Source organism: Panulirus ornatus, chromosome 29, assembly GCF_036320965.1.
Source record: "Panulirus ornatus isolate Po-2019 chromosome 29, ASM3632096v1, whole genome shotgun sequence".
In the NCBI taxonomy this organism is placed as follows: domain Eukaryota; kingdom Metazoa; phylum Arthropoda; class Malacostraca; order Decapoda; family Palinuridae; genus Panulirus; species Panulirus ornatus.
Window position 1 is genome coordinate 16,260,916 of NC_092252.1, and position 26,196 is coordinate 16,287,111.

Here is a 26,196-nt window from a genome sequence, read left to right on the forward strand (position 1 = left end):
AGACTACAGGATGTGTTGTGTTCTCACCTGTAGTGTTGGTGAGTCCCCCCACCTGTAGTGTTGGTGGGTCCCCACCTGTAGTGTTGGTGGGTCCCCACCTGTAGTGTTGGTGGGTCCCCACCTGTAGTGTTGGTGGGTCCCCACCTGTAGTGTTGGTGAGTCCCCACCTGTAGTGTTGGTGGGTCCCCACCTGTAGTGTTGGTGGGTCCCCACCTGTAGTGTTGGTGAGTCCCCACTTCTCCCACGCTGAGGGACCACAAAAAATCTAAACACCAGCAAAGATGAGCAACCCACAAAATCACATCTTTACATAAATAATGATGAAAAAAAAGATGTAACATAATATTGCTAACAATAATTAATAACAATCAGGCAGGGGAATTACTGAACTGTCCAACAGCCATATTTAACACAACGCTAAAAACATGGTATCATGCCCACACTGGAATCCAAGTCAGATTACAAACAAGATGATAAAACCTAATGATAAATGACTCATCCCTCTCTTGTTTCCCATGCGTCTTTGGAGATGTGCTAACTACATAACAGGCTATCTAGAAAAAGTATATATATATATATATATATATATATATATATATATATATATATATATATATATATATATATATATATATATATATATATATATATATATATATATATTATTCATTTCTCTAGAGATTGAGAAGTAAACTGAACAAATGGTAATTCAAATGGATGTAAACTGCCAGCGAAAATGAGCTTGTATAAATGAGACATTTCCGAGTACTGATTCGAACTCGTGTCGAAGCCGTTCCGAAGCTGCCCCGCGCACATTACTGAAGCATCTGATTCAATTGGATTCGAAATCATGGTATAGTGGTTCGTGATGCCGTGTCATTACTGCACTACCGGGTTCATTTTGGTCTCGACCCCTAGGGAGGGTGGTTCAGGGTTCATCAATGAAGCACTTTGGGAGAGATTCAGATTTGACGTTTGAGGACATCAGTTCGAACCACACTACCGCTGGATGTATTAGTGTCTGAAATATTTTGTACGCCCTACAATCTCACTGACATCAGATCAAATATATATATATATATATATATATATATATATATATATATATATATATATATATATATATATATATATATATATATATACTTACAAAATATGGAGAAAGGGTTCAGTAGACAGTCATTGCACAGACAGTATTGTGGAGGTCTACCTACTGATTGCTGATGATGTTCACAGTATGGCTGGCCTGGCTGGATGGAAGCTGTTCTTGAAGCTGTTGTATGGACGAACTCGGGTGGGACCTCGATGCCAATGTCGTGGTCGAACTGCTAGACAGGGAACGAGGGATCTCAGGTGTAAGGAGGTGACGGTGTTGAGGACTGTGATGTAGCTTCGTCCTGAACTGTCGGATGAGGTTTAGGTGATGGTTAGAGGAAGTCGGAGGAATTAATGGGTAAAGCTTGTTTGGATAATTGGTGTGAGAGGGATCGAAGATGATCTTACGTGACCTCTTCTGTACATTCTCTAGCAACCTCTGCTGTGTGGTGGGTGGAGAGGGAGGAAGGCCAGGCTGGGACAGACAGTCAGAGGTGTGTTTGGGAAGAATAAATGTTGGGTCGATTTGCAGAAAGTCCGAGTTCTCTTGAATTTATGAAAATGAATTGTATGGATGATAGCTGAGGATCTGATGATGGTGGAGATGTGTTCCTTCCAGCTCAGGTGATCAAGCGTGACAGTTAGAAGCATGGCGGACTGAGCAAGCAAGAGGGGACTATGGGCTTCGTGGGACAGTAAGGAGTGGGACAGTAAGGGGTGGGACAGTAAGGGGTGGGACAGTAAGGAGTGGGACAGGATTGAAAGCCAAACTTAATGTGCACAACTGTATTCTTGGTTTAGTTGATGGTGACGTGGTCGGGAGTGATGCAACACTGGACGTTGGTGAGGGTGTCTGGAGTGCGATGTAGTCAGGAGGGGGAGCTGTTGTCAGCGCTGATATCACTAGAAGAATCGTCAACACAGTTCCATCGAGCAGGTTCATCGATCGGGACATCATTTATAAGGATGAGAAAGCACAAAGGTCCCACCTTCGTACCCTGTGGGACGCCGCAGAGGTGAGGGACTGGAAGATGGAGGGAGAAGGCTGGCTCCCCCTTGGAAACTTAAGGCCTGACGACGCTCACTGACGGTGGCTGCTAGCCATGGGTTGAAACCTCGCTGGACACCACATTCACACATAACAGAATCCTGGGAAAGATACGTCACAGGCAACATGAGAGACTGAAGACATACTAGCTAATAAGCAATAGGGTAGAATCTTGGTGAAGAAATCTGCTTACAATCCACAAGTTATATTAAATGAATATTCTTTGGTAAAGTCATATATCTCTACGTTCTGTGTATTCATGCATCGGTACACAGAGAAGCTGTTTCTCACCTAACATAGACGGTCTTTGTAGATCAAAGAACACAGGGGAAAATGGCATCACATCTACCTCTCTAAAATTCACAGAGACGAATGATATCAACTTTAAAGTAACGTATTCTATTTCTCTTTCTCGCCAAGCTTCCTGGCAATCTTTGTTTTTAAAGTAACTATTTCATTTTTTCCTTTTGTGTGTGTGTGTGTGTGTGTGTGTGTGTGTGTGTAAAATAGATGAATAAGTAAATGAATAACTGTTTATTGGATGTAGGCGGCCATGTGGCCGAACGTATATCACAAATATCACAGATCTGGGAGGCCATGGTAGTTACGACTTAGCTAATCCTACAGGAACTTAAGATTAGGATCAGCGGGATATTTCTACACTTTGGATAAGCCTATGGATGAGGTACATTTCGACAGCTAGCGTGGCAGATGTACAGAGATGTTTATAGAGTCAGTAGTATAATCTATACATAAGAACTTGATTGTGTGTGTGTGTGTGTGTCTCTATAACATGCTGTGTTTGAATTAGTATAGCAATGTATATTATTCAACATAGCAGGGCTCATATACTAGCATAAGCGCCTGCACAGTTTATCATAGGAATCTCTCCACTTTAGCCGTGGGGGATAGATACGTTATCATAGTCGGTGGGCGCACTGTGCTAACATAGGAGTAGATGTGTGTTAACGTAGCAAATTGTGCTTTTTGATATAGCAGTGTGCTTGTGTTATCATCACCTGTGTTGTACGTGTAAGTATTAATGAATGTCAAAACAGATTTATGAATATCGGTGTACATACTGATGTTCAGCAGAGCAGCGGATAATGTGGTCGAGTGTGTGCATGTTAAGGTGGATGTGCTAACACAGGAATGTTTACATGTTGGGGGGGGGGGAAGTATAGGTCTGAGCAATGTGTACACACACACACACACACACACACACACACACACGCAAGGCTGAGCTAGGACTCCATCTATCATCCAGCCCTGAGGGAAGGACGAACAGCTGGGCTGGCTGTGGGCTGACTCCAGCGTACAGAATTCGAACCCGGGAGGGTCCGTATATGAGTTATGCTCAGCGATGCTAACGACTAAACACACACACACACACACACACACACACACACACACACACACACACACACTTCTCAGCCCCCACCATCAAATTGAGGACATACACAAGGGCTCTAAGCTGCAGATGAGGTGGATAAAGTCCTATAAAGACATAGTCCTCTATCACAAGGGTGAAACATCGACACACAATCATCACTTATTTGACCCTGCATGATGGCAGGGGTCTGTCCCAACGAGGGAGGGGAGACCTTAACTGTCTACATAAGATCCGAGAGCTCTCTCTCTCTCTCTCTCTCTCTCTCTCTCTCTCTCTCTCTCTCTCTCTCTCTCTCTCTCTCTCACACACACACACACACGTACTCACACACGGACACATGAGCCAATCCCCACATACCCAGAGGCGTCAGAAATGATTGACAAAAGCCCCACTGATTCCCCTGATACCTGAAGCAAAGCACATACCCGATGGCTCGAAACTGATTTCCCAAATACTAACGTACGAAGACAGATGGCCTCGTACACCCGTGGCTGCAGGGGATATATTCCTCATAAACTCTTGCTGGTCCTGGGCTTCACATGGGCCCGTCGCGCGGCCCCCCCCAGCAGCCTTAAATTATTTTTAAAATATCATTGGCTTGAAGAGATCCAATAGAGCAAAAGCAACCCCACACCCACGGGCCCCTAAATAAGCATAAAATATATAGGATAAATCAACAGTGGCTCCCCATGATGTGACAATAGTGTGGAGTCGGCAGGCCGCTCCCTACCAGCGCACACTATATTTCACCACACTTTATGTGAAGCCAACACTGCCAGCGAATGCCTCGTGCCCATCTTCTAACCCCCTGAATATATATATATATATATATATATATATATATATATATATATATATATATATATATATATATATATATATATATATATATATATATATGTACATATATATCGATGGATTAGATAGATTCTATTTGTTAATGTTAAGAAGCTAAACTTGGGAGAACAAGTCCCACACACGAGAATGAATTGTATGCTGATAATGGTTTATTGTAATATCTGGTATCATCCGTGCCTGCCTTTGATAGAAGTTCCCTGATATGTTCGCCATCGACCTGTTCGAGTTACTGTCAGTAAGGATGAGAGGAGAGAGTTTAGCATCTTCTTCTCTCGATGCCTTTTTCAATTTTCGACCCCTGAGAAAAGGATCAGTGTTGTTGTGGCTTGATGTACAGATAGTAATGGATCCAGAAGCGCTGCTCTGACGTCTGTGTAATATATATATATATATATATATATATATATATATATATATATGTATATATATATATATATATATATATATATATATATATATATATTCCTATGAGTCCACGGGGAAAATGAAACACGATAAGTTCCCAAGTGCACTTTCGTGTAATAATCACATCATCAGGGGAGATACAAGAAAGAAATATAACCGTCAGTTGATATACAACGAAGAGACGTAGCGAGGGCGCCATTTGCATGTATGTATGTAAGATAGTTATCAATATGTATATAGCGAGAGATAGTGAGAGGAATGGTGTCGTTTTCTTTAAGGTTCCCATGGCTATAAAGCCAGCCTCCTGAATTTTAGCATTGAAGAGTATTTTGCTATCGAATGCCACACACTCACGCAACAGGCTCAGCATAAAGGTATAAAGGTAGCGAACGGTGTGTGTGTGTGTGTGTGTGTGTGTGTGTGTGTGTGTGTGTGTGAGGGAAAAGGCAGTCTCCAACACCCAGGGCTCTTCTGCCTTGATGTGACGTCGATAATTAAGATGGTATTGATATAATTAGCTGGTGCAAGTCCCGGCTGTCAGTAGACGCAGGGGCGACACAACACCTGGCGCATACATAATTCTTATTTACATTCGCCTTGCCCTCTTGACATTACAAATTCACAGAACATATGAGCATCGTCCCTTGATTAACATTGGAATTTGTATTGCTAATACTGCTTGTGAGGTTTGCAGGGGCTGCGTTTCGACTTGGGGAAGGCGTCAGTGGATACGATCAGTTCAATTCAGACAAGCCTTTCCATCATACCATCCCCTCCTCCTCCCTCCTTCCTTCCTTCCTTCCTTCCCCTTCTCCAGGTTCCTCCGATCATCGCTGGTCAACAAGAGGGCTCGACAGACCCCTAATGACATTCTTATTAACAAGACACGATCGTGTCATGACTGAGGGGGGGGGGGGGATCTCATGGGGTCAAAAAAAGCGGGGGGAAAACGCCGCTTCTCTTTTTAAACACTTAAGTACATAGATCTTGCTCAGGTTGTAACCACCGTCTGTGGCTAGTACCCGACGGAGATATTTATGTATGAATGTACAAGATAGATAGAAAAAGAGAGAGAGAGAGAGAGAGAGAGAGAGAGAGAGAGAGAGAGAGAGAGAGAGAGAGAGAGAGAGAGAGAGAGAGAGAGAGAGAGAGAGAGAGAGAGAGAGAGAGGAGGCACCGTTGATGGAGTGTCCTTCATTGCTTAGTCAGTCTGGGTCCTTGTCAATGACTCTTGGGATTTGACAGCTGACAGTATTCGAGCCGAGAGAGAGAGAGAGAGAGAGAGAGAGAGAGAGAGAGAGAGAGAGAGAGAGAGAGAGAGAGAGAGAGAGAGAGAGAGAGAGAGAGAGAGAGAGAGAGAGAGAGAGAGAGAGAGAGAGAGAGAGAGAGTTGCAGTTGAGGACGTGTAGTGACCTTCGTCGTGGGTTCTTCTGTGTCGTAAACCCCTTGTGTGCTGGAGAGGCGACCTGGCTGAGCCACTCATCCACTGGTGATCAGCCCCATCCCACCCATCCCTTTGGGGACCTGTCCCATCCCATCCCTCCCTTGAGAACCTGTCCCATCCCAGCGGTTCTGTGAGTGCTTGCCTCTCACATACGACCCCATCGGGCGCTTCCAACGAGCGCAATGACTTGAGAGTATGTAAGATAACAAGGAATTTCCTGACGTTCACGAAGGACTGGTTCATCTTGACATAACTTCAGCCAAGTCCCAGCCAGGTTAGCCTGCAGGGTTCACTAGTCCTCCACCACCACCATCACCAGGTCATCACTGAACAGTACTTTCCCTCCTGCTTACCACAGTCGACCTAGTCATTAGCTCTTTCTAGGACTCTATCATACTCTCCTCACTCCTTTGTGTTTATATCTCTTAACTCTCTCTCTCTCTCTCTCTCTCTCTCTCTATCTCTCTCTCTCTCTCTCTCTCTCTCTCTCTCTCTCTCTCTCTCTCTCTCTCTCTCTCTCTCTCTCTCTCTCTCTCTCTCTCTCTCTCTCTCTCTCCTCCAACGACTAGCCAGTTCATCCTGACGAAATTCACACGACTCAAACATTCCCACAGTTTACATACGTTACAGGAAAGTCCCGCACTGTTATTGATGGTAATCAAACAACAAGTTCTTTCCCTCAGTGGAATACTCGAGGACAACAGTCCCCCCCAAAAAAATTGCATCAGATAACCGAATCGACGAAACTTGTATGCAAATGAGATCACCCTTTTTGTCATTAGGAATTGTAGTGTGTGTGTGTGTGTGGTTGTTGTTGGTCATCCATACGAGACACAATTTATTTCTCTCTATGTCCTGACACTTGGAGGTTGGGGGCGGCCCGACCCAGCGGACGTGAGGTTGGGCTGGTGGAGAGTGCCTGGGAAACCAGAGCTTTTCCAGACACATGGAACTGCTGTGGATCTGGACGATGTGGCGTCTCTTGCAGTCATGGGATGGGAGAGGATAAGGAAGGTTGTGAAATGCAGGTCCTAAGGATGCGAGGGGCTGGAAGGGGGAGGAAGGCTTGAGAGATGTGACATCTTGGTACACCTTCAGGTGCAAGAGAGACTTAAGGACGCCTTTAGCTATAGGAGACCAAGGATGTAGGTTGCCTTTAAAAGTGGGAGATCAGTAATGCAGGACATCTCTAGAGACAAGAGACCAACGTACGTAAAAGACGACTAAAAGTAGGATATTTGTAGATAAAGGACTCATATCTACAGGACCCTTCTGGATGTAGATGATCAATAAATGTAGGACATGCCTACTTCTAGGAGACTAGATGGTGTAATACACATTTTACTTCTAGCTATAGAAGGACTTCGTGCAAAGAAAGGAGACATTTCCTGAAGGCGAGGACCCAAGGCCTCGAGAGGATCTGAGACATCGAAACGTCTCGGAATGACTTTCCTGTAGTTCGGAGCGTTAGACATGGTTCCCTGAACAGGAAGATGGAAAAAAGAGTTCGATTCATCTATCTCTGTACTACCTTTATAGCACAGAGACAAAGGGGAAAAAAGAATTGCTTTGACTCATGTGTTTCTCTATATACTCTTATGTCTTTTTCGTAAGGACACAGTAAACTAGAAGATCATGATGTTCATCTCTTTATCCAAAGACTTAGAAGTTCCTAAAGTACATCAATACATTTTAGGAGATTATGGAAAGCCAAGTTTGTGAGGACGTTCCAATATTCTCAAAGAAGATTAATCTTTTTTTCTTTTTCTCAAGGAATCATACATTTATAGAAAGAACTCCCACCTTGAAAATAGAGAAAGATCTACGGACTTAAGGGCATATGAAGATCTCCAAAGATCCCCACGACATCCTAGATCTTAAAAGTATTCCCTAAAATCCCTTAAGAGGTTCAAGGGTGATAATGACAAAACCAGAATCCTTAGGTCCACGAAGAAGATACCCCCACAGTTTTCTGAAATGTTTGAAAAAAAATAAGGGACCTCCGAGCAAATGAGAGAGAGAGAGAGAGAGAGAGAGAGAGAGAGAGAGAGAGAGAGAGAGAGAGAGAGAGAGAGAGAGAGAGAGAGAGAGAGAGAGAGAGAGAGAGAGAGAGAGAGAGAGAGAGAGAGAGAGAGAGAGAGAGAGAGAGAGAGAGAGAGAGAGAGAGAGAGAGAGAGAGAGAGAGAGAGAGAGAGAGAGAGAGAGAGAGATTCAGGGACTGTCGATATAATTTTGCATGTTGCAATCAAGGTCTGTTGACGGCCTTAGCTCTGGCCCGATCCAGGGGTCTGTTGAAGTTAACCATCTCTGTACCAGCCAAGGTCTGCTTGAATTGTATTTGCTTCAGCTAAGATCTTCTGAAGTCGTGTTTGCTTCCATCAGCTTAAACTGCATTTGTTTGTAGAAGTAAACACTGTTTAAACTGCGGTTGTATGTGGGAAATAAGTACTACTCAAACTGTATTTGTTTTGGGGAACTGAGTACCCCTAAAACTGTATTTGTTTACAGGAACTAAGTATGGCTTAAGCCATATTTGTTTGCACGAACTAAGTATGGCTTGAACTGTATTTGTTTGCACCAACTAAGTACGGTTGAAACTGTATTTGTTTGTTGCAGCTAAAGTCTATTTATACTGCATTGCTTGCCTGAGCCAAAAATCTTTCTATCTTGTGTTTCGATTCATTTAACGAACGTGTAGGTCAAATTTGGCCCAGTCTGTCTAGTTACATTATTTTCTTTTATTCCGGCAAAAATAATTAATAAAGTAATCTGATTTACGCCAGTTGAGATAAGCATGTGTAACTTTATTTATCTGTCCCTGCTGTGTGGTCTACTTAATTGCGTTTATTTGTATCTTGTTTCCTCGACGTAGAATAAGGTGATGCTATTTTGTTTTTACAACCTCCATACTTGATTTTAGGATCTCTCTCTCTCTCTCTCTCTTTTCTTTATATGTGTCCCCCTACTCTTTTGCGAGTAATTTGAATACGTAACTATTTACTAGCAAGACTTAACAACTAATTTATTACAGGTGATCGTAAAATCTTCGCCTCCAAAACTGGTTCGAGGAGGTAAAGTCGGGAGTACGAATAAATAATGAGGTCCTTTTAGGATTTAAGGTCGTTTTTCTAAGTGATAGATATTCTTTAGCAAATGCACCTTAATAAACAATGCATGCGGCTCGTAGATATGTATCTATTTAGGATAAAAAGATACAAACGTGTAAAGATCTACCATGCAGCATCTGAAAGGGAGTTAGACAAAAGTTTTGATTTATAAGCAGGTTGTAACATACGGGAGCATATATATATATATATATATATATATATATATATATATATATATATATATATATATATATATATATATATATATATATATATATATATATATATATATATATATATATTTATACACGAAAATAAAGTGATGTGTTGTGGATGAAGATACATCAGGCAGGGTAACATCTAGAGGAAGTAATATCTGGGCAGATATGCAAGGAAGAGATTGGCTGAAGGAGTGTATTGGGAATGTGTGCTTCGTGGGATGGGTGAGGATTGGGGGATTGCCAACAGACCCGTACCTTGTGGGATGGTTAAAGCTGGAGTGTTGGGACCGAGTCTTGGGATTGGGTCTGTATCATATTGGGATGGGAGATATGGCAGGGTTGGGATCGGATCTGCATCTCTTGGGATAGGGTCTGTACCATCGTGGGATGGGTGATATGGCAGGGTTGGGATCGGATCTGCATCTCTTGGGATAGGGTCTGTACCATCGTGGGATGGGTGATATGGCAGGGTTGGGAGTGAGTATGTGCCTCTTTGAGATGGTTTGATGTGGGAGGGATTGGCAAAGAAAGAAAGCGTAGGATTGGACAAAAGTGTTCCACAGGATGGATGACGCGTGTGTGTGTGAGAGAGAGAGAGAGAGAGAGAGAGAGAGAGAGAGAGAGAGAGAGAGAGAGAGAGAGAGAGAGAGAGAGAGAGAGAGAGAGAGAGAGAGAGAGAGAGAGAGAGAGAGAGAGAGAGAGAGAGAGAGAGAGAGAGAGAGAGAGAGAGAGAGAGAGAGGTTGGGAGCGGGTCTATATACCTGGCTGGGTGGGTAAGGTAGGAGCGCTGGGAGCAGGAGGTGACTGACGGAGCAATCTCCTAGCACCCCTGGAGTACCTGAGTCATAATTAAATGCTAACAGCTACAGTATCGTAATAATGCTGACCAACAAATTCCCGGGAATATGGGTTTAAAAATGTAATTACGAAGGTCTACCTCGGGGCCAGATGTGTGGCTGTCACTTCTCCACACACACGAACACTCTAGTAGCCACAAGAACAAAACACGAAGATCTCTGTATCTCTCGAAGATGTGAATGATCACGAAAGCGCTTGGATCTTCGTGTCTACCAGCACATTTCCCCGAGTCACGCGTTCTTTTGTGAGTTATCGGCACACACTAACATCAAAGATCTCATGTAATGACGTGTTGTTCATTGTCTCCTTGCATCCAGAGGGGCTAGACGCTGAATGTGATCAGTACTGTATATGGGGAGCACACGGGAAGGACGTGTGACAGAAGACCAGATGGTGTACGAGGAGGTTAGGTACTGGAGGACAGTACATGGGAAGGACAGATAACAGAAGACCTGATGGTCTATGACGAGGTTATCTGCTGGAGGACAGTACATGGGAAGGATAGATAACAGAAGACCTGATAGTCTATGACGAGGTTATCTGCTGGAGGCCAGTACATGAGAAGGACAGATAACAGAAGACCTGATGGTTTATGACGAGGTTATCTGCTGGAGGACAGTACATGGGAAGGACAGATGACAGAAGACCTGATGGTCTATGACGAGGTTATCTGCTGGAGGACAGTACATGGGAAAGACAGATAACAGAAGACCTGATGGTCTATGACGAGGTTATCTGCTGGAGAACAGTACATGGAATCGGATAATCAAGCAAAGGACTGTGTAGTGCCATGGAGGGTGATGATAGTGAATTTTCTTTAAGAAGGCCAGTTCATACTCGCCGAATACAGGAACGAATAGATCTCGCTGCAAAGGATCTCCATCGATTCGCTTTTGTGGTGGAACAGACTTTGTAAGCCTGTCCAAAAGGGAAAAATATATACATCTACATATATAGTCAGCAAACAATATATGATTTTTCTTTCTTTTGTTTCAAATCTAAAGTCCTTCACTGAGGTATTCGTCTCCAACATGTGGTCTGGGTACTATTCTCAATTGCACTTATAATATTCCCACATCAGAATACTTTACCTATGCTACATGGTGCAACTTTTTATTTTCCTGCCGTTGTGCCGGAGGGAATGGTGGGTGGTAGTGAAGCTATCTGAAATAAGATTATGAACACAAGTTTCTATTTCTGTCCTCCAGCAGATAACCTCGTCATGGACCATCGGGTCTCCTGTTATCTGTCCTTTTCAGGTGTCTCACCACACCCCAGATCCTCCTTATTCGTTCCATCATAATGCCAATTCCTCCACCTCCGCATCCTCACCACTCGACTCCACCCAACCACACTTCCAACTTCTCATTTCGACCCTAACCACACACTCACCTGCCACATCCATATTATCATACCCAGTCTCACCACTTCTACCTCCATTCGTTCAATTCCTCAACTCTGGTCCACCAAGGCCGACCTCCAGTCGACTGAAACCCTGCGCCACCTTTCCTGCAACCAAACCATGTATTTTCATCCTGCCCCAACCACCACCACCACCACCAACACACACACCACCACTGCCGCACAATCTCCACCACAGCACACACAAACACACACACAAACACACACATACCCTCCCTCACTCATCTCCACCATACCTTCCTACACCACTCTCTCACCCTGCCGCACACGTACTCCACCCTATCACACGCTCGTTCCACCAACTCCACCACACTCATCTATCACTGCCAGAACCCTACTTACCACCTCCACCCTACCTCGCCCCTCCACGTCTCTCTCAGTCTCATTATACCCTCAATTCGTACCCCCTCATCTCACAACATCTCTTCCCTACTCACTCAATCCACTACACCGTAACCCTTACTATACCAACACCACATCTCTCTCCCACTGCATTTGCCTTATCAAAACCCTTCAGAAGCCATCCTCCATTACAGTAAGCATACCACATCCCCACTCTACCCCCTCCACATCCATGCCAAACTCCTCCTTTAACCATATACAACCTACAGTAATTCCAGGTGCCACCTCCATCTTCGTCCTCACATCCTTACACACTACCTCGACAACATCACGACCTCCCCAACACTACTTCTGAGACTCTACTGTGACTCCACCTCCTCAATACCTCCTCTCCAACTCGTCCACCTCCACACAACCACCTGGCTGGCACTAAAGGAAGATCCCCTGAACATTGCCTCAACACACGAGCCTCCAGCAGTGGTTCTTTCGATCATGGACGACCTTCCTCACTTCCCATTCTCCCTCATAATGTCTTTTGCAGATTCCGTCGGGCTTTGAGACGCCCAGCAGGAGGGGAGATGGGAAGGAAGGAGGAGAGACAGAGAGAGGCATAGGGGCCAATCAAGTCCACTCAACCAGGCAGAATCCCCCACGAGGAGGGAATTAATACCATACACGATTGAATGGTTGATTCCGAGTTTCAAGACTGGATGACTGACGTCTGGTATGGCTGGATGACCTGCTATGGTCTGGTGGTTGGATGACCTAGTTAGAGGTCTGGTGGTTGGATGACCTAGTGAGATCTGATGGCAGGATGATTCAGCAAGGTCTGGGTGACTGGCTGGATGACCTAGGAAGGTCGGATGACTCCTGGTTCTTACAGAGAGAGAGAGAGAGAGAGAGAGAGAGAGAGAGAGAGAGAGAGAGAGAGAGAAAGAGAGAGGCTCCTGCAGATGCTCCTTCTGGTACTACACTCATCCGGGGTTCCAGCAGACACTGCCACCCACTGCATAAAACAGGGGTTCCAGCAGTCACTGCCACCCACTGGATAAAACAGAGGTTCCAGCAGACACTGCCACCCACTGCATAAAACAGGGGCTCCAACAGTTACTGCCACCCACTGGATAAAACAGAAGTTCCAGCAGATACTGCCATCCACTGCATAAAACAGGGGTTCCAGCAGTCACTGCCACCCACTGCATAAAACAGAGGTTCCAGTAGTCACTACCACCCACTGCATAAAGCAAGGGTAGCAGCTGTCACCGCCACTCACTGCATAAAAACACGAGAATGAACCAAGGAAAAAGTATAAACGCCAAAATATGACTCGAAATCGAACCCAACTCTCTCAGGGTTTGCGTTTCGACTGAGGGCGCGACGCACAGCGTCCAGCCCCCGACAAAAGGATCGTAAAGCAATCATGAAAGGATTATGAAAGGGTTCATCCTCCTTCCCCCTCTCTCTCCCCGCCTCTCATCTAATCGCCTCAGTGGCAATCATTCACGGAAACTCGCGGGAATCCTGAGGGCTGGCCTCCCGCGTCGCCAGAGGTTCGTTCGCTGGCCATGTCTCAGGACCGGATTCTTCTCGTGATGGGTTCGGTTCCCAGAGAGAGAGAGAGAGAGAGAGAGAGAGAGAGAGAGAGAGAGGCCACCACGCAGGCTGGCTCTGTCATCGTGGTGCAGCGAGGGACCGTATTTGTCAGGTCTTGGAAAGAAAGAATAAGAGAGAGACGACCATACCCACGAAATCCTGGTTAGGACGAAGGGAAGGACGTCGCTTGAGCTCGCGACGACGTCCCGCTGAGGACGTGGGAAGACAACCTTCTCAAGAAGGCTCAGTGAGGACAGACGGGAGGACACATGACGCCCTCGAAGAACACAAGAGGGAGAAGTCATGTACGTACTTGGAGACAGTGGTCTCCAGGTCGTGGCGAGCTCGGAATGGCATGAATAATGGTGAGGTGGGAGGCCAGGCTGGTGATGACGCGGGGGAGACACAAGATCCCTACAACCTGGTGGAGGCGCAGAAGAGAACGCAGGTCTAAGGCTTCCTAGAAGACCCAGGACACCGTCATGAATTCCTGCTAGAGGTGTGGTTGAGGCTACAGACACCAGGTCCTGCTGGTGGTGGGGGTGTGGGTGAGGCCACAGCCAGAAGGTCCTGCTGCTGGTGGGGGTGTGGGTGAGGCCACAGTCAGCAGGTCCTGCTGCTGGTGGGGATGTGGATGAGGACACAGACACCAGGTCCTGCTGGTGGTGGGGGTGTGGATGAGGCCATAGCCAGAAGGTCCTGCTGGTGGTGGGGGTGTGGATGAGGCCACAGTAAGCAGGTCCTGCTGGTGGTGGTGAGGGTGTGGCTGAGGCCAGAGACACCAGGTCCTGCTGCTGGTGGTGGGGGTGTGGATGAGGCCACAGACTCCAGGTGCTGGTGGTGGTGGTGAAGGTGTGGGTCATGCCACAGCCAGCAGGTCCTGCTGGTGGTGGTGAGGGTGTGGCTGAGGCCAGAGACACCAGGTCCTGCTGCTAGTGGTGGGGGTGTGGATGAGCCACGACCAACATGATAGTTTGGTCGATGTTGAAAACCTTACACTGTAGTTTATGTCTGGATCACAGTTGCCTAAGCCAATGTTATGACCCATTAAATGGTCAGTGCTCGGTGATGCCGGAGTGTGAGGAAGAAATAAGGGGTTGGCTAGGGATTAGAGATGAGGAGAATATATATATATATATATATATATATATATATATATATATATATATAAGTGTATATAAGTATATATATATATATATATATATATATATATATATATATATATATATATATATATATAAGTGTATATAAGTATATATATATATATATATATATATATATATATATATATATATATATTCTATCTTTTTTTTTATAAATATTCGCCATTTACCGCGTTAGCGAGGTAGCGCCAAGAACAGAGGACTGACCTTTAGAGAGAATATACTCACTTGGCCCCCTTCTCGGGTTCCTCCTTATAAAGTAACTCGGGTTAGAATCATGGGCGCGTCAGACTGCCCACAGCCAATCCCAGCTGTTCATCCTCCCTTTCAGGTCTGGTCGATGATGGGTATCTCGTTCAGGCTGGTGTATCTGTGTGTGTGTGTCTGTGTGTGTGTGTATGTGGTGTTTATACATATGGGAGTACATACCTGGTACATACATACTGTCAAGAGACGGGGCAAGACGAGTGTAGTCCCCACAACACACGTGGAGTAACCACATATTGTAATCACAGTCACCATGTGGGATACCACAATCACCATCCGTGGTGTAGCGGTTAGCGTTCCCGACTGTAATGCATTCACGGACCGCCCAAGGTCGAACGTACAGGTTCGAATCCTGGTTGTTTCGACAATCGCTCCACAGTTAACCCAGCTTTTCATCCACATCTGGTGGTTAGTCTAGAAAATGGGTACCTGACTCAGGTGAGGATATATATATATCGTGCCGTCTCAGCTCATTTTATAGATGTTCATAAAAGCCTAAAAATTTTGCAGTATTCTCCAATCTATTTTTCATTTTAGATTATCCATATTCGGAACATTTTTAGCCACGAGGCTTTGTATCATAGCCTATTTGTGTTAAAAAAGAAATAAACTATAGATGACATATATACACATTGCTGACATCCTTAGCCAAATTATTTTGAGAAAAAAAAACCCACAATGCGTGTCCTGGAGAGTGATGTCAGGTGTTCTGCAATGCGCTTTGGGTATTGCAATATGGCAAACTCTTCCACGAACACCGTCTGGGGCGAACATCTTTTCAGTCGGCGGTGGGGCCACACTCCCTGATCCGGCTTAATAAGGAAGGCACTTCCATAAGGTCTAATGCTCTAAGTACCAGATAAAGAAGAGCAGAGCGGCTCACTGAAAAGGCACACAGTAGGGTACACAGCTTATGAGCACCACAGTTACGGTACCTCACCTTATAAGATCCGAACGAAGGAAAATACTTGACTATCGCAATGGGGTGTAGAGCTCACAGGACTGTCTTGATGTTTAATGAGACGACAGGATTGGACCCGAAGCTAAATGTGTTCTGGGACATAATTCTTAACACAAGGGCGAAATGTATTCTCGAATGCGATCTAATATCATCCACGTTAAATGAATTTATTTATAGACAGAGTCCAATGAGTATATCATTACCTTCAAGAAAGGTACATTCCTTTCGTTCAGCCTCTGTGCCAAGACACCGTAAGAAAACATCTTCGAGTAGATATCATTGTCATTGCGTGTTCTGTTCAGCCAGATATCGAATGGCAAGATGATGCTCTCGGTAATTCAGGCTTTGACCTAGGCTCATGGCCAATGCTGGGATCTGTGAGCCTCTCGACCTATTCACAGACACTAAGGATCCAATATCTGTCGCCAGGCGAGACACCAGAACCCCATCAGCATGGCCAGCAATACGTCTCTTAAGTTCCGTATGTTTGTGTACATGGGTCATGGGAAATGGCCAACTCCACTAGACCCTATGTAACGAGCAGTTCTTCAAAAGCTTAAAAGGCCAGTTCAATAACCAAAGGATGGGGTCCTTGAACCTCATCTGAAGGCATAGACTTTGAACCTCTGAGGCCTGTCGACTTGCAGAGGTCTGCCTTTTGCTATCAAATCACTGGGGATGTATATAGAAAGCAGTCTTATAGCTCTCAACATCCGTAATATATTGGAAATGTTCATTTCAAGGTCTATATTATGAAAAGGATTAGAATTCTCTATGTGTAGAAAGCACTGTTAAGAAAGGAACAGCAACACAGGACCACTGGAAGTAGCAGGAACACTACAAATAGCAACAGTGGCACCGGCTTTTCGACCCATAACCGGGTCACCAGCAGTAGTAGCATCAGTAGCAGTAACAGCTGCAACAGGAACAGTAGAGGTAGAAACATGGACAGTAGAAGGCGCAGTAGAAGTAACAGTAGAGGTAACAAAAGAAGGTGCAGTAGAAGTAGCAGTAGAGGTAACAGTAGAAGGAGCAGTAGAAGTAGCAGTAGAGGTAACAGTAGAAGGAGCAGTAGAAGTAGCAGTAGAGGTAACAGTAGAAGGTGCAGTAGAGGTAGCAGTAGAAGTTGCAGTAGAAGTGCCAGTAGAGATAACGGTAGAAGTAGCAGTAGAAGGAGCAGTAGAAGTAGCAGGAGCAAGAGCAGCGGCAGTGGCAATAACCATAACAAAAACCATTGATATAAATACCGTCAGCCAAGCTGCTTCTCCTCAGGCCATTATCTCACAACCCTGCAAGCCAATGGGTCCCTCTCCCTGGCTCTCTCAGAAATACCGAGTGCATGATAAACATGCTGAACACTCCAGGACTTCCATCATATATATTTAGGGGACTAATTATAAAATGTGGTTATATAAATACTTACTTAACCCCATTAATTTATTCCATTAGATTGAAATGTCATTCCTAGCATACTCTGGCGAGCTGGAACTGGGGTCGTATTGAAGAGTATGAGACCTGCTCAAAGACATATGGTTCATGTTATCATTAACATCTTGGCTAATTATTTTGTGTCGTGTTATTATATAAGACCTGACATCCCTTCCTCCCTCCCTCCCCTCGTTCTTTTTCTTCTTTTAAAAAGGGGGATCCTTTCACAGCTGCAAGGCTGCTCTACAATCAGTAGCAGAGAAATGATGGCATCCTTTGCACTGAAGATCATGGACGAGCCTTAGAGGGAAAAATCCTTACTTGGTCCTTCTCTGTTCCTTCTTATGGAAAAGTAAATCAGGGAGAGCACGGCCAGCGGAAGGGCTCGAGCAGATGTGAGGAGGTATGAGGAAGTATGAGGTGTGAGGAAGTGTGAGGAGGTGTGAGGTGCAAGGAAGTGTGAGGAGGTAGGATGAAGCTCATGAGACTATCGAGTGTGGGAAGGAGAAAAGAATGTATATGTTATCTTTTGCATCTCCTTCACTCATTTGTGCTACTTCATTTGGGGTGGGGTGGCGTCGGGAAACGGCGTTCAAGTACGAAAAAAAAATATATATATATATATATATATATATATATATATATATATATATATATATATATATATATATATATATATATATATATATATATATATATATATATATATATATATATATATATATATATATATATATATATATATATATATATATATATATATATATATATATATATATATATATATATATATATATATATATATATATATATATAAAGTAATGTTCTTTGTATATTCCTCTTTTTATTCCCGTTCTCATATCTTATAGTTTACAGTCATTCATACTCTTTCGTGTTATTTCAGTTAGACTCAAAGTTTCCAGCCTTATGCACTAACCAGAAGCTGCCAGAACGCCTTAAGGTCGGGGAAAAAACATATTAAAAAGTGGAATACCTCGAGTGACACTGTCCATTTATGTGGAATCCGGCTGGAACGTTGGGGTGTTCCTGGAGGCTAAGACAGCACAAGTAGGTACAGATCCAGCCACATGCGACATTAATTCGGAGAAACACGAACGGATAGTAGTAATACCTAAAAGAACGTCCTGGATAGAGATCGATATATATATAATTCTATCATTAAGTCATATACATTGAATCCTGTTCAGGAACAGAGTTTGTTCTCCATGTGAACAAAAAGGTAAGGCTAACAATATGCGCCCAGGCTATACTGGGAGAAAGATGAACTGCTCTACTTTTACACAGAAGTTACACGTTACAATTAGACTTACGAAGACCAGTGAAGGAGGGAGGGAGGGCAGGGAAGGTGCTCTTGCTGGTAGTGAGGAGCGATGAGGAGGTAAAGACGAGCGAGGACAAGCAGAAGAGGTTCAGGCAGGGGTGATGACGAGAGGAGGAGGAGGAGGGAGGTTGAATGAATGTCATGAGGGTATTAACCATGAGCGTCCAGAGAGAGAGAGAGAGAGAGAGAGAGAGAGAGAGAGAGAGAGAGAGAGAGAGAGAGAGAGAGAGAGACAGGCACGATGGTGGGAGGTCACGGGGGAGTGCAGCGGAGGGTGTCACATTCTTCAAAAGAGGGTCAGGTCAGTGGGACAGACATTGTAATGGAGTCGAGGTGGTTTAGGCATAGGACAATCCCTCCCAGATGTGGGGACTGTATTCCTGGTGAGGACCGTAGTGATGTTTTGTTTATCTGAGTTCCTGGGATGAGTCTAGAAAAGGACAATTGAATTGAGAAGGAAACAACATTTCTTTTTTAAGGGATCGTCTTTGGCAAGCTATCTTCGTGATGATTCCAAGAGATATTTGTCAGACTCGAACAGTTCACATAGGATTATCCTGTGTTTGGTAATTACTGTCATAATGTGGATAAATTTTCGAAATAAACTTGTTAACATAAGTGACAACTTAACTTCTAATTTCTTTCATGAGAATTTATTTGACATGATACAATTCTCAAAGCTAATTAGATACTCTTAGCGAAGAATGAATTTTTTTCTCTCTCCAGTAGACGAACTGATATAGTATAAATCAGTCTTAAAAAGAAATTTCATAATTTTCAGAGAATACTAAACGTCTAGATTCTTAAAATAAAAGTTGAGATTCTTTTTCAGGCGACTTTGAGGTGTACGATTCTGAAAGTCTAGATGGTCGTCAGTGAGAACCTTGCGTTTGTCACATGTTTAGGGAGGGCATTGGAACTCTTCTTAACGTTTTTGTGATGTGAGTCAAGCCAGTCACCCAGTCAATCGGGCAGTCTGCCATTTAACCAAGCAATTTGGTCATTCAGCCACATCACCTATCAACCAGTCACCCAGTCATATGACCAGTTAGTCGACCTGCTGGTTCAATGTCAACCATCTCTCTTACCAGCCAGCCAACTAATCCTTCTACCAGTTCGCCTATCTATCAACCGGCCAGTCTGACAGCAGGACCATTGACCAGCTAATCGATACTCATTAAAATCCAGGAGAAGCTGGCGCAGGCGTCCTGCTGAAGTGATCCAAAACAAAGAGACTGAGCCATCATGGCCGGAGCCCCGAGAGTGATGCACTCGAAGTAGACAGAGGTCTACTTCGAGTACATCACAGGTCGATTTGGCCCATCTGATTCAACTGTGCTCAGTCCCATCCTACCGAGGTGGATTCTCCACCTTCCACTCTCGCCTCCTATCCTTGCGTTCATGGAAAACGTGGTATATAAGGTATGGAAGAACACAAAAGAACACCAGCGATAGTTTGGGGTTCTAAGTCCACAAAGCGACAGGTTCCCAGGAGGTAAAGCACCATCAGTAAACATCAAAGACCTCGTGACAGCCAAGTTTGACGTCAAGTGGTCGCTCCCTCCCGTCCGGCGCCAACTGTATAATTTTTTTCCCACTGTCATCCAATGGCCGTCTTGGAGAAGGTTATAAAAAAGAAAAAAGAATAGACACGAGTATTCAAGACTTTCCACCTGCCTAGCCCAGGCCAGGAGGGGTTCATTCACCTAAGAACAGATTGTATTTTGTTTTTGGCGACGTCCGATCAAATTCAAGGTTCAGATACCCTGCTGACCTCGTCTTCGATGCTTCAGTCCACGAAGTTACAGTCCTTCGCCCAGTGTAAAAGGGATCTGGTGGAATACGGTGTGATTCAATCAATTCTGTAGCATAATAGAGGAGTCGAGTGAATTTCAGACCCACCCAACGCCTCTCATACCTTTAGCAAGAACCCAAGTTCTGCAGGATCCAATTCTTCTTGAAGACAATCCTTCACACTTCATGGTCCCTTAATACGACCTGAAACCCCCCCTTTAATGTGGGTAATAAATCTCTGAATGCGATTAGATGCCTTATAGAACAACTCAAGGCGATTCCATTCGACACAGGATAGTCTGTGCCATCCATAATTGTACGTTGAGAATTAAAGTGTTTGGATACTATTCCTAAAATCTTGATATCATTTACAACTACGTAATAGGGTTTCAAGATCTTTTTAGATAGTATTAAAGACGATTAGGGACTATCAGTGACCCTTTTACTCCTTTAAATTATCACAACCATTCCTGGGTTACTGAAACCACGTCATTACTATCATAAGTACTATAACTATGCTCAAAAGTTTATCATGTACTCCAGAATCGCATCGCAATAATGAGATACAGATTCAGATCCCCTTCTTATTCTATCTAAAACATTTCAAAGTAGAATTAGCCTTTTAACCCAGACGCTAAAACTATTAAATGCCACCTATTTCTTTTCGTTTCCTAAATCCTTCCAACGCGATTCCACTACATATCCTGCGAACTGAAAACTTCTCTCTCTTTTTTTTTTTTCAATGCGATTCGAGACCTCTTAATGCGATTCAATCCTTTTCTTGTAGATGCGCAACGCTGCTTCCATGATCGATTCTCGCTGGTCGTCAGATCCAGGCCCCACCTGCCACCTTGGGCTCGGGACGCCACACACCTCAACCCTACAGGGGTTATAGATAATATCCCTGGGTCATAAGTGGACTGAGAAGACGAGAGGGTATAACTATATATATTGAATAGCCAGACAGGAGTGAGTTAGTGTAAAAAATTACTCTTTAAGAGGCTGATTTACACAAAATAGTAAATGATAAAGATATTTTCTCTTTCTTTTTTTACTGAACGTTTCTTGCAATGTGTTTGGCAGCGTTAACAAAGTGGGACTTATAATATGTTTGGTTATCATTGGTTATCAGTCACTGATAATGTCGAATATCTAAACAGGAATTCTTAGTAAAACGAGAGAGGCTAATAAAAAATAACTGAACATTCATAAGGCAGGCATGACAAGCAGGACAAAAGCCAATCAGTCGAGTTAAGACGGTAATATATATATATATATATATATATATATATATATATATATATATATATATATATATATATATATATATATATATATATATATATATATATATATATATATATATATATATACTTTTTTCTGTGTGTGAGTGTGTGTGTGTGTATGTGTGTGTGTATGTGTGTGTGTGTGTGTGTGTGTGTGTGTGTGTGTGTGTGCGTGTGTGTTCAACAACTTATATATTTATTTCTATATACGTATATCTGTCTTGGTTGACGAGACCACCCCCGGCGACTGTGAAATCCGAGGCAGGTATAAGCAGTGACGTGTTCTCGCCTTAACCATTTTCTCTCTCCGGCTGTTCTTCACTGCGGCTCTAATGTTACGTACGTACAAGTTAACAGCCTGACTTCCCAAATGATCAATAGAAAGGGTGTGCCTGTGTACACAAGATCTGATATCTTTGGGCTGGGCAGTTGACGAGCCAAAGGCAAGGGGCGCCAATCACTCACTTGGGCCTCCTTCTATATGCTGATGATGCTGTATTGGCTGGCCACAGGGCAGGCACTCACCTGGGCCTCCTTCTATATGCTGATGATGCTGTATTGGCTGGCCACAGGGCAGGCACTCACCTGGGCCTCCTTCTATATGCTGATGATGCTGTATCAGCCGATTAAACGACTTGAATCTATTCAGTTTCTGAAAGACGAGGTTAAGAGGTGATCGAACACAGTTACTCAAAACCACAAAAGGCTTTGATGGTCTTGATCTAACAAGCTAAGTATGACTCAAATGAAACGACGTACATTTTCATCAACTGGATTGTTAACTAGCAGGATAATTTGCCAGCTGGAGTGGTTGGCAGCAGTGCTAATGATACAGTTATGAATAAACTTAATGGACTGCTGTGGTGTAGCGGTTAGCGTTTCTGACTGTGACGCATTCACGGGCCGCCCATGGTCGAGCGCATGGGTTCGAATTCTGGTCGCAGCATTCTGTCCACAGTCAACCCAACTGTTCATCTATCACTATTACCTTTTAATTTTCTTTCATACTTAAAATCTGTTTCCCACGTTAACGAGGTAGCGCCAGGAAGAGACAAAAAAAAAAAAGGCCACATCCTCTCACGCTCATTCTCTAGCTGTCATTTGTCATGCACCGAAACCACAACAGCTCCCCATCCACGTCCAGACCCCACAGACCTTTCCATGGTTTACCCCGGACGCTTCACATGCCCTGGTTCAGTCCACTGACAGCAGGTCGGCCCCATGTTACATTCCTTCGACCAGTTCTACCCATATCACATGTGAGGAAGACGTCGTCGCTGATGTCATTGGAGCACCAGAGAGCAGACGGTGGTGTTCTTGTGTCTGTGAGTCTGGTGGCTCCTCGGTCACGGCGGGCCGTCGTGGTCTGGTGGTCAGCAAGCTCAGCTCTCATGCCTGGTCGACCTGGGTTCGATGAGTGTGGATGCCCACACACACTCTCTCTCTCTCTCTCTCTCTCTCTCTCTCTCTCTCTCTCTCTCTCTCTCTCTCTCTCTCTCTCTCTCTCCACCTGACCTTCCACCCCTTCTCCTCTCTCCCTTCCTCATCACCCAACCCCTTCCCCTCTTCTTCTTCTTCTTCCTCTCCTTCCTCCCTTTCAAGCAGTGGGAGGACAAGAGAAAGATAGGGAGAGAGAGAGAGAGAGAGAGAGAGAGAGAGAGAGAGAGAGAGAGAGAGAGAGAGAGAGAGAGAGAGAGAGAGAGAGAGAGAGAGAGAGAGAGAGAGAGAGAGAGAGAGAGAGAGAGAGAGAGAGAGAGAGAGAGAGAGAGAGAGAGAGAGAAGCCATTCTCACCGAAGAGGTTATCCCTACCATTCCTTGCAGAAGCACTTGCCTAAATGACCTTTGTGGTCCATAAGACGTAAAGTTCAGCCTCTCCGAGAAGCTTTTCAGAATGCCACGAAGCCCCAATTACAGGCCGTCTCAGCTCTTGTAACAGGGATGTAATCACGCTGGTGCAATTAGACCCAGCTATATACGACAGGTAGAGACATTACTAATTCTTATGACTGGCAGGGAGGCCGTGCGACAAGCCAGGCCAATTAGCATACATATAAATCCATCATTACCCCTTTCTATATATATATATCTTTCTATATACATTCCCCAGCTGCTTCACATTGAGTTAATGAATAGCAATTTTCATCTCCCCGACTGAGTGGAAGGTGGGTTGATGAATGATTCAATAGAAGGACGTAATTTCATGTTGAGGAGACATATGTCAGATGAATGTCAATGTGGGGCTGTGGAGGGGACGGGAGGGCAGAGGCGTGGGGAGGCGGGAGGAGGAGGAGGAGGAGGAGGAGCAGGTGTAGCGGGAGGCTGTGAGAATACAGAGCAGGTGTCAACCCCTGACGGATGGAGGCAGTCCTCCACAGTGACAAATAATTCACTAATATCTACCAGAGTCTTGGCAAAGGGGGGACCGGGTTCCACCAGCTGGGTTGCTGGGACCGGCCTCACAGCTCCTCCTCCTCCAACCCCCACCTGCCTCCTTCTCTCTCTCTCTCTCTCTCTCTCTCTCTCTCTCTCTCTCTCTCTCTCTCTCTCTCTCTCTCTCTCTCTCTCTCTCTCTCTCTCTCTCTCTCCATCTATCTCTCAGCGGCTTAGTCAGCCTCCCCATTTGAGCCCACGGTGGTCTCTGGTTGTATGCTTGTCTCTCTCTCTCTCTCTCTCTCTCTCTCTCTCTCTCTCTCTCTCTCTCTCTCTCTCTCTCGTCGTACAGCTACGCGTTCGTGGCCACCCTCACTTGTTCTTCTCTCCTGACATGTAGGACTCTTTTTTGTGTGCAAAATGCCAGCAATATCCAGTCGGCGCTCGTGTGAAAAAGAAAATGATGCCATCGTGAGAAGCTCGAGGGCAACAGAAATATAATTCGTGCATAAATGTAACTCATTATAATATAAATGTAATTCCTAAGTGTACTGTGTGGGCAGTGCAGAGGCTACAGATGTGGAAGAAGGCGTTCTTATATGTAGGGGTAAGATAATTTCAATGTAATTATGAGGGATTCTTTTTTCTAAAATGAAATCTATAGATTCGTATATTGGAAAAGCAACAAGGCCAATGGAATCTTACATCTGAAAACGCAACGTTGTAAGTATTTAGAGAATAAAAGAAAGATGAGGTTTAGAAGTGTAAAGATAATCATAAAGCGAAATAGAAAGACGGATTTTTTAATGGCAACTTGTGAAGTTGGCTGGACATACTGGCAACTTGTGAGGTTGGCTAGACACCATGGCAACTTTATGAGGTTGGCTAGACGCCATGGCAACTTGTGAGGTAGACTAGACACCAAGGCAACTTTATGAGGTTGGCTAGACACCATGGCAACTTTATGAGGGGTGGCTAGACACCATGGCAACTTTATGAGGTTGGCTAGAAACCATGGCAACTTTATGAGTTTGGCTTGACACCATGGCAACTTTATGAGGTGGACTAGACACCATGGCAACTTTATGAGGGGTGGCTAGACACCATGGCAACTTTATGAGGGGTGGCTAGACACCATGGCAACTTTATGAGGAGTGGCTAAACACCATGGCAACTTTATGAGGTTGGCTAGACACCACAGCAACTTCTGAGGCTAGCTAGACACCATGGCAACTTGTGAGGTTGGCTAGACACCATGGCAACATTATGAGGTTGGCTAGACACCATGGCAACTTGTCACAACCATCTTACCGGATCTGCACCAATAACCCTGTATCATATGGCCTGAAATAATAATGGAATCACTAAATTGCATCACAGGTAATTACCATAAGACATACCACTCCTTCAGGAACGTATACTGCATGTATGTTCTCAACGGAGATACGAGGAAATTTCATGAGATTTCAGGGATGATGTCTGAAATGGGAAGGGGTAGAGGCCATTTTTATTGACCAATTGGGAGAGGAGGAAACAGCCATAAATGACTGTACAGCTAAAAGGAAACAGGAAGACACTGAAGCTAGATAGTGATAAGAAGACGGAAATACAAAACGAGAATATTAAAGTGATTCCTTTGGCACACGTGAATAGGAAAATTGAGTCAGTCAGTCTATTGTCTCACGAAATTGGTGAAATTGGGGACTTTTATGTCCGTGGAGAGGAAAGCTTATGAGAGGGGGGGAAGGAGGGTGGTCAGCTTTGAGAAAAAGGCCTTTTTGAGCGGAATGCATGTGGC

The 26,196-nt window shown here is 44.4% G+C and overlaps 1 protein-coding gene across 1 annotated transcript in view; it reads right to left on the bottom strand.

Annotated features, from left to right (window-relative positions):
* Positions 1-1,892: 1,892 nt before the first annotated feature.
* The window catches only part of LOC139757967 (m7GpppN-mRNA hydrolase-like), a 68,078-nt gene continuing 43,774 nt past the window's right edge, over positions 1,893-26,196 (bottom strand). Inside the window, exon 2 of the mRNA XM_071678902.1 lies at positions 1,893-2,244. Coding sequence (XP_071535003.1) covers positions 2,228-2,244 — 17 coding nt within the window. The 3' untranslated portion in view covers positions 1,893-2,227. The remainder of the gene's footprint in view (positions 2,245-26,196) is intronic.